The 10163-nt window shown below is 47.6% G+C and overlaps 1 protein-coding gene across 1 annotated transcript; it reads right to left on the bottom strand.

The window, feature by feature from the left end:
• Positions 1-6592: 6592 nt before the first annotated feature.
• GNL3L (G protein nucleolar 3 like) lies at positions 6593-8896 on the bottom strand. The gene has a single exon (XM_027873455.1). The coding sequence runs from the start codon at positions 8724-8726 to the stop codon at positions 7041-7043; it is 1686 nt and encodes a 561-aa protein (XP_027729256.1). The 5' UTR covers positions 8727-8896; the 3' UTR covers positions 6593-7040.
• Positions 8897-10163: the final 1267 nt, after the last annotated feature.

The following is a 10163-nucleotide window of genomic DNA, read 5'->3' on the forward strand; positions in this document are numbered from 1 at the left end:
ACGAAACCAAACCCTAATGTGCTACTGGGACACATTAAGAGGGACACAGGTTTCAGGAATAAGGAAGTGATCACTTCTCTGTAGGTTGTTCTTTTCAGACCATACCTGGAGTATTTTGTTCAGCTCCAGGTGCTATAGTTTCAGAAAAACCCTGATGATACGGAAAGCATCAAAAGGTGGGCAATCAGGATGATGAGGGGCCTGAAGTCCATTCTATAAAAGGATCAGTTGAAGGAGGTGGGGAATTAAGGAGGTGTACCTGGAGAACAGCCAAAGGAACTTGATAGCTGTGTTGAAGTACCTGAAAGGTTTTCCTGAAGAAGAGGGATTCAGCTTGTTTTGTTTGGCCCCAGAGGGCAGAACCAGGTTCATATGTCCACCCCCCCCCCAATAGCGTTTTACTTTTTTGCCTCCTTCTGTATCCCCAGAGATTAGCACAGCAGCCTGGAACCTGGTAGGTGACTAATAAATGTTTATTGATTAATTGGGAATACAAATATGAAAGTTCCTGCCCACAAGGAGCTTACATTCCACTAATTACATGTGAGATCTTTGGCAAGTCATTAAACTTTTCTGATTTGTTACCTAATCAGTAAAATGAGAGAGGTAAGCTAGTTTGATTTCTAAGGTCTCTAATAATTCAACATGGTAATGCCATGGGTGAGATCCTTGTTGATATATCTGGTAGCCAGAATTGAGGAAGGTTGTCTTTGACCACTGTCTCTCAAAAGCTTTCACTGAGCACCCGTACTGAGCCAGACACTCTCGAATTGGCTCAATTATTATAGTCACTCTGACGACCCATTACACACTCCTGTTCTTACCTCAATCTTTCTACCTGTGCCTTAGAAGGCGCTGGAGACCCTGACGTCAGGAGGACCTGAGTTCAAATCTGGCCTCAGACCAAACACTTGACACTTACTAGCTGTGTGACCCTGGGCAAGTCACTTAACCCCAATTGCCTTAAAAAAAAAAAAAAAAAAAAAAAAGAAGGCCCTGGAGAACTGGCTCACAGAGGGACCAGAAGGACCGATCAAAGAATAGAAATCTTTCTGCCGTTCAGGCAGATTGCTATGTTTTTAGTTGCTAACAGATCTCGCTTGCTTCCCTTTCTCAAGTGAGGGTGAATTTCCCAAATGTGTTGGCTGCTAGGGGTTTCAAGCACATTCCCTTCCAGGTTCCCCTGTCAATCGCAGCCTCTCCCAACACATCAAGGCCTAGGCACACTTGCTCAGCAGGAAGGAGAGCAGTCCCAGCAGGTGGCTGATTATAGTTTCATGTCACTTTGGTTCCATGATAACTGGCTCACTATAAAATTGTTTGGAGGGAAAAGGCAGGGAGTTCATTTTTTTTCTCCCTAATCGAGGTGTTGTTGGTTTTGTGTGTGTGTGTGTGTGTGTGTGTGTGTGGAGGGGAGGGAATCAGTCAGAAGGAGAGAAAGTCGAGTAGACAACAGCAGGATTTCCCCCACTCCCTCCTTCCCCTTTCCTTATTTCTATTCTATTTTTTTGCAGAATAGTGTTAGTATATCTATAATCCTGATTTTCCCGGATCAGAAACATCTCTAATTAGACAACTGGCTACTGAGGTATCAGAGAAACAGAAATTTTGGCAGCTTCTGGGGAAGTGAGATAAAGACCAGGCCAAAGCTCAGACTTTCTAGAGAAGTGTCTTGCCTCTAGGTTAAGGTTTCTTAGAAGGGCCCCAACAAATACAGTTTCCCTTTTGAAGATGGCATGATAGATAGGGAAGTGAAAGGGGAGACCTGGTTTGTTCGCTTAACAGGGTGCCGGGGGTGGATGCCCGAGGTGCTGGCTACTGTCACAGTGGGAAGAGCTGCTGACATATGATTAGTGAATGAAAGCTCAGATTTTGCAGTAACTAGCCAAAATTGTGGGAGGGTAGCAGCTGCTGCACTGAGCAAAAGCCCTAGGAAGACCCTAAAGTTGTATAATCTGCATATTTCCACCCACCCCTGCCTGGGAGGCCAGCTCAGAGCAGTCATTATAGGACTTTCCTTCAGGCATCAGGAAGCCACGGATTGTGATTTGTTTAGATTCGTCTGAATGGTTAGGAGGCTGCCAAATCGCACCAACAGCTGCAGTCAGTTGCTCTCTTCATGCTGTTAAAGCCATGCCATACACGTTATCAGCAGCATCTCTGCTCCACCCTGAGTGTCTTGGGAAATCACTTGAACTTAGCTGACAGTCAGAATTCTGAATCTGTTCTTCGCCAATATCACTGCATTTGTTTAACACCATTGTGATCTGGGCAGTTTTAGCTTTTATTTATTTATGCTTTTATTGATTTAATCAATCTAGGAGAATAGAAACTCTCCACCCCTCAAAAATTATCCTTCCTCTCAGAAGAAATAACAATAGTAATAACAGCAGTGATGAGAATTCCAACAACAGGATGGGATCCCTGTGTGCCAGAATTCTGCCAGAACGATACAGAATAGGGCTGGACTAGAACAGAGCCCTCTTGGATACAAGCAAGAGCGATTATTCCCCAGATTTTTTAAAATCCCAATTAATAACATTTATTATTTATGTCTTTTTTCATTTTTATATAAGATTCACTTCCCAATATACTCCTTTCACAGAATCCCATTTTGTAACAAAGACAAATTTAAACAAAGTCTAACAAACTAACCATATCTGACACTACGTGTAACATTTTATACCTGCAGACTACCATCTTATTTCTCCACTGTTTTCTGCTGGACCTCTTCTCTAAGGCCAAGCAATCTCTTTGCCAGAGAAATCACTGTTAAGACCATATTAACCTCTCAACTTAGGGAGCTGGAATTCTTTTTTATGCATTTGTGGGTGAAAAAAACCCTTAGTGACTGGGGGAAGGGGAGTCAACAGGGAAGAAATCTCTTTTATCAATGTTTATGTTGATGTTTATGGAAAGGCAGAGTAGTAGAACATCGGCTATTATAAGTTGTGGGTTCAAATTCCTGCTGTCACTTAACTATGTAAGTGTACCTGTCCACTAACCAGAACACATACGCTTGACATACACAGTTATACTAAGTGTAGTAAAGGAAAAGAATATAAATTTGAACCTGGGGTCTGTGTGCCCAAGGGCAAATAGTAGGGGCAGTGCTAGATGAATTTTTAAAAAATCAACCCAACAAAACATTTTTGAAGTAGCTACATGCTAGGTGCTGGGAATACAAAAGCCAAATATAAAAGAATCCTTGCCCTTAAGGAATTCATGGTCTACCAAAAAAAAAATAACATATACATATATAAATAGACACTAAATATATACAGAGGAAATATAAGGTAATAATGTCAGGAAGGACAGCAGTAGGAGGTGGCTACCTGAGCTGATCTTTGAAGGAAGGCCAGTGATTCTAAGGGACAGAGGGGATGAGAGGGCATAGCAGGTGTAGTATACAGCAGGGCAAAGTGACAGAGCTGAGAAATGGAATTCTGTATGTGTGAGAGTGCAAGCAGGCCAGTTTGACTAGACCATAAATATAAGAGATCTGGAAAGGTCGGACAGAGAAGGGCTTTGAATGCTTCCTATTTCACCCTCGAGGCAATAGGGAGCTCCTGGAGCTTCCAGAGCACTGGAGTAACAGTCATACCTGCCCTTTAGAGATAACACTTTGGCAGCTCTGTGGAAGATAGACTGGGGAGCGGTGGAAAGACTGGTGGCAGGAAGACCAATTAGGTGGCTGTTGCATCCTTCCAGGAAAAGAGATGATGAAGGCCTGAAATAGGGTGATACCTGCACGAGTAGAGATGGAGATGGATTGCAGAGCTATTACAGAGGAAAATCAACAAAGACTTGGCCACTATTTGGATGAGGGGGCCACCAAGAAATCTTCTTGTGTTGCCCTTTGAGGCAAATGGAGTGCAGCCATTTAAGTTAAAAACCCTCTGAGCGACTTGGTGAGCTTCTGAAATGCAGCAGGCCAAAAGGATGCATTTTCCTCAAGCATTAGTACTGAGGCCACTGTGGATGGCCATGCTTCCCAGAGAGCTTAGAGCAGGATGGTTTGGGGGTGGTAGTTTGCTAATGGAACCGAGCACTGAAACAAGTTTTAAGGACCTGTGTCACCAGGACCTGGGGTGAGGCAATGGCTGGACATACAGGAAACGTATCTGAGTAAAGAGGCTACCTATGAAGTCATCGACTGGTGCCAAGGTCAGGAAGCTGCTGTTCTTTATGAGTGAGATCAGTGAAGTCATACACCTCAAAGTCACTCCCCTCTCCTTCAAATCAGGTTTCAGAGGCAGAACTCCGAGAGGTACAACCCTTCTTTGACAAAGGAAGAAAGGGAGGTTTACAGAGGGGCAGAATACCCAATGAGAGTGTCAGAATCGGATGCCCCTGTACCTTGATTCCCAGTGCTTTCTTATACATCAGGCTGTTTTCAAAAGGCTTGCCTATTTTAAAAATTTATGCCTTTTGGTTTATACATCAGTCATGTCCCCATATTCTCCTCCAACCCTATTGCACCCCTCCCCTTGTAACAAAGAAAGTTAATTAAAACCGACTGAAACATTTCTTGTTTCATCCCCCATCTCTTTATTGAACAGTGTTTCATCACCTTTTCTTTGGGACCAAGATCAGTCATTGCAATTAATATGAGTTCAGCTCTGAATTCTTCATATTTGTTTCTAGGCTTGCCCTAGTTTGATCAGATTTACTTCAGACCCTCTCCCTTAAACATCCTCTGCAAAAATTTATTTCAGATTCAGTTTCTATATCTGTAATTTTGTCGGCCTTTTTGATTAAATTTTTTTTGGGGGGTGATTAAATTTATATCTCACAAAGCAATTCCTCGTAGGAGCTATGTTCCAGATTTGCCTGGCTATCTGCAGAAGTATTTGGGAATTCAGGTAACAAGTTTATTAAGCATTGGATTATATTCAGGCACCGTTAGGCGCTGAGGACACTAGCTTGCTGCTCTTTGTCCTTCATTCTCAACAGGACCAGGACATCAGAGAGGTGATGCCTTGATGTCAAATGAATTGGATTTCAGTGAGAGAGGGCTGTGCAAAGTCACCAGCCTCGATTTCTCTTCCAGAGCCATCTGGGTCCAGTGGCCAGATATGGATCAGAACTACTGGAGACAGCACAGGATGCAATGGGAATCTTGTCCTTTTCAAGCTAGTCTTTAACAGGTCTCAGTTGGAATGAGGCAGTGCCCATTCAGTGATTAAGGCATAATAAGAAATGTGGCAAAGAATGGCTTCTTTAAATAGATCTGGAAGAAGACCCTCAGTTTCTGGCCAAAACAAAAATAACTGTTGTTTACATTCATTCTGAGCCAATAAGGGTCCAAACAATGATCAAGTAGGGCTTGGTCTGGGACCTGTTGTTGGCCAATCAATGAGAGCCAGAGTGATTTGGGGTTAAGGCTGGTCTTTAAGAGAAAAAATAACAACAAACAAAAAAAGTTTCAGAGATTAAAATTTACATTTTCTTAGAGAACATCCACAATTGAGGATGTGATACCTACGTGGAGACACAATGAAAAATAAAAGCCCCTTATCTAAAGGACTTAACATTTTAAGGGAAAGACAACACATAAATCAGTACACATGTACAGACAATACACATAATGGACAAGGTAATTTTTGGAGGGAGGGCATAAGAGCTGTGTTAGGAGTTTTGGAGGGGAGGGGAAGGAAGAAGAATCAGGAAAATCCTCATGTAGAAGATGGTGCTTGGGTGGAGTCTCGAAGAAACAAAGAAGTACAAAGTACAGTTAAGTCCTAAGCATAGAGGACAGCCAATGCAAAGGCACAGAGACTGGAGATTCAGTGCCACATGTGAGGAACAGCAAAGTCAATTTGATTGGGCTATAGAGTTCAGGAAAAGCAGTAATGTTATAAAAAGGCTGGAAAGGCAGGTTGGGTCCAAGTTGTATTGGTCTTTAAATAACAAATATGGGAGTTTATCGGACTGGCAGCAGGGAGCCACTGGGGTTTATTTAACAGAGGAATAAGTTAGACCTATGCTTTTATGAGTAAATAGAGATGCTTCCCTTTCCCCTTCCGAGCAGTAAGAGAGTAAGGCTGTGGAAGACAGCAATTTGATGGAAGGAGCCGAGATGGCAGCTGGAGTTCTAGTGCTGACCCAAGATTGTTCTCAGGGACCAAGCAGCCTGATTGAGATGAAGCATCTTTGTGGCAAATGGACTAGGAGCTCTCAACAAAAGTCAGGTATAGCAGCCCTCCTTTTAGAGCTTCTGTGACTATATACAATGTCTCATGGGATAACACCTGGCACACAGCAATAAATGCTTGCTCTATTTAACCTATCCATCTCTACTCATAAAATATTAGGGCAAGAAGGGATCTTACCAATTATCAAATCCAATACCTTTATTTTACAGATGAGAAAACTTTGGCTCATAAGTTTTATGACTTGCCCACAGACACAAAGCTGGAAGTGGAACTCAGCTCTCTTGCTAATAGTGATTTTTTATACAATATATATATAATAAATATAACAGCTATCTTTTATATAGTACTTAAGATCCCCTCAACCCCTGGCCCAACTTACAGTAAGCTGAGGCTTAATTTATCTAGTAGACATAAGCACACAAAACTCGAGGACATCTGATGAAATCCAATTATTTAATGAGATCTACACACCTCATTTCACTTTGCAGCTGCCCTTAAGAACATTCCCTCTACTTCCCTGAGTAATTAACTCTCCATTTACTCCCCTATGCCCACTTACTAGCTCTTTTCCAGAGGCCTGGACCAGAACCCATATCCCCAAGCCAACATGAATCCCCCTCACACACTGCCACCAATCAGGACCTTGCCTGAACTCTGGCTCTGATTTTTTTTTTAAAGTGGTGTTTAAAGGGCCTAGGTCTGCCCTTCGAAGTCCACCCTTCTGGGGTGAGCTATGGCCAGGGGCCAGTGCCTGTCCCATGCACCCTGGCTGAGCAAGCCACTCATGCTTACAACGTGTAGGGTGTCGTGTGTTGCTGTTTTCAGTCCAAATTAGTTTCTCAATTTTGTCCATATCCAGTAGGGCCAGGTGGGACAGACTGTTCATGCATCTGTAACAGTTAAGTCCAAAGCAGCTACTAGGCTGTCAGACAGCTTTGTTGCAAGTTTATTTGCCCTCTTCTGCAGCTTTTTTCTCCTCTTGCAGGCTGCAGCCAGGCCCTGTCCCTGATGGAGGGGATCGAGGGCCCAGATTTCTTCCAGTTTAGGGGCTTGGGGTAGCTTCTGCTCAGCCTCTGCTGCCTTCTTGCTCTTGCTGCCTTTCAGTTCCACGGTGATGTCACCAAACTCAGGATCTTTGTCCTCATCCATGAAATCCTCCAGGTCTTCTCTAGCATCCCAGAACTCCTCCTCCTCCTCCTCCTCCAGCATCTCTTCTTCTGTCTCACTGGTGAGGCTAAAAGGCTTTTGGCCAACGCTGAGTGGCCCCTGCGGCATGCTGGCCAAGGCTTCCATGTTGCCCTGCTCCAGGGCCTCAAAGTCGAAGGCTTTGCCCATCTCAGAAACGATTTCGGCGCTGATGTGCGTGGGCAGCGTGTGCGTCTCAGGCGGGTGGGTGAAGTAGCTAATCTTCCCATTCATCCAGTCGGTCAGCACCGCCTTGGCCGCTTTCTCCTGGTCAGGGGCTCCTCCCTTCTTCAGTCTCCCCAGCCTTCGGGCCAGGAGCACCAGGAACTCCGTGGTGGTCCTAAAGGCGGGGATGCCGTAGTGCTGGGAGAGCTGCTCGGGGCTGCAGCGGCGCAGGATGGCCTCCACGGGGGCCACAGGGTCGGCCAGCTGCTCAATCCGGAGGCAGTTGCGAAGGATGAGGGCGGTGTCCGAGGAGGGGGCGGCCAGCACGATGCCCGGGGAGTCCAGCAGCGTAACGTGCTTGTCCAGGTGGACCTCCTGCAGGCACTTGGTGACGCCCGGCGTGGCGCCCACGCTGCAGGCCCGCGCCCTCTTCAGGCTGTTGATGAGGCTGCTCTTGCCCACGTTGGGGAAGCCCACGACGCCCACGCGGATGGCGGTGCGCAGGTCGTGGCTGCGGCAGTAGTTGCCCAGGACCTTCATGAGGCAGTCGGCACCGACGCAGGCCCCGGTGCCCAGCAGCTCGGCCGAGGCCTGCCGCGCCGACACCTTGCTCTGCTGCAGGTGGCGGTTCTGCTGCTGCGTGGACGCCTTGAAGGCCACCGTAGGGAACTCGTTGCGCAGGTAGGCCAGCCACTTCTGCACCAGCTCCTTGGGCACCAGGTCGATCTTGTTGAGCACCAGCACCAGCTTCTTGCTGCCGCCGGCCTGCAGCACGGCCTGCTCCACCTGCGGGCAGCGGCAGCTCTGCGGGTCGCGGGCGTCCAGCACCTCCAGGACCACGTCGGCCGCGTCCACCACCTTGCGGAATTCGCGGTAATAGGCCTTCCTGGATGCCTCACGCTCCAGCTGCGGGTGTCGCTGCTGCTCCAGGGCCCGCAGGTCGCGTTCGCGCTGCTCGTGCTCGCGCTGCCGCAGCAGCGCCTCCCGCTGGAGGCCCTCCAGGCTGCGCCGCAGACCCTTCTGCCTCTCGCGGGCGGCGCGCTGCTTCTCGCGCAGCTCCTCCTGCCGCTGCTTTCTTAGCTCGGCCTCGCGGCGAGGCTGCGCGGCCGCGCCGTCCTGGAGTCCGGACAGCGCCCCCGAGAGACCTCCCCGGGGGGCCGGCCGGCCCGGCTTAGTGCCCGGGCCCCGGGGCGCCGGCCGGGATCGGCGCTTGGTCATCGCTGCGGGGAGCCCCCGGGCCGCCTATTGGTTCAGTACCTCGTTCGAGATGAAGAGCAGGCTCAAAGCGGGCAGGGGGCGAGCAAGCACGCTCAAGCGCGCACGCTGCAGTCACACGTGGGAGCAGACCGGCTCCCTGGGACACACTTGATAAAAGTAGTCGAGTTCCGGCAGAGACGTCTGCGCCTGCGCGCGCACGCGCCGAAGGTGCTCTCGCTTCCGTAGCCCCGGTCCCCTCCCCCTCCTGCCCTCGACCTCCTGCAGTGCGCATGCGCCGGAGCGGTCCTTTCTCTCTTCCCCCCCCCCCCCCCCCCCCCCCCGCGTGCCTCTACTCTTTACTCCCGGCGCGTCTGCGCGAAAGTCTCCCTCCGGGGTGGGGGGGGGCTGGAGAGGGAGCCGCTGGTGGGCTCGAAATCTCGGTTATCCTCAGGGAAGTCGCGTGAGGTGGGGGTGGTGTGGCTGAGTACTGTGTAATCCCCAGGTCACAAAGGGTGAGAGGCGTGTGTAGTGAGTAGGGAGCAGTTCTGGAGCCAGGAAGACCCTGAGATCATCTTGGGGGCGCCACAGGGCACGGAGCGCCGGGCTTGGAGTCAGGAAGACCCGAATTCAAATCCAGCCTCAGACAGTTTCTAGCATTGGGACCATCGCTTAACCTCTGTCTGCCACAGTTTCCTCAACTGCTAAGTGGGGACAATACTAGCACCTACTGTCATGGTGTTTGTGAGAATTAGATGAGATTTATATTTATAAAATGTTTTGTAACCTTTAAAGTACTATATATGTATATATACATTACTATTATTATTTGTAATCATATATGTACATTATATATATATGTATATATACACACATTACTATTGTTATTTGTAATCATAATCCCAAAGTCAGTTGGTATGGGACTCTTGTCTTTGGTGGAGAGAGGCTTTGGGACTGGGGTTATTATTATAATTATAATATTTATTATTAAATTTGTGACACTAGCCCCAAAACCCATTGGTATTAGACTCTTCCCTGGTGGAGACCAATGGGCTTTGAGACAGGGGTTGCTTATTGTTGTTATGATTATGATTTTAATTACCTGGATTCCAGTCCCTCCTCAGATACTTACTGACTGTGTGACCTTGGCCAAGTCACTGCTCTAGGCTGCTATCTCTGAAGCTATGAAGTCAAAGAGAAGGTTGCATAGATACAGGAGATTTCTTCATTTGGGAGTTCCCTATAACTAAGAATAAGGGCAGCTTGGTGGGACAGTGGTAGGAGCACTAGGCTTGGAATCAGGAAGCCTTATATGAGTTCAAATTGGGCCTCAGACTTATTAGCTGTGTGACCCTGGGCAAGTCACTTCACTCTGTTTGCCTCAGTTTCCTCATCTGTAAAATGAGCAGGAGAAGGAAATGACAAACCACTCCAGTATCTCTGCTAAGAAAACCCCTAATA

This window comes from Vombatus ursinus, unplaced genomic scaffold (genome assembly GCF_900497805.2).
Source record: "Vombatus ursinus unplaced genomic scaffold, bare-nosed wombat genome assembly UNPS02014802.1, whole genome shotgun sequence".
Lineage (NCBI taxonomy): Eukaryota > Metazoa > Chordata > Mammalia > Diprotodontia > Vombatidae > Vombatus > Vombatus ursinus.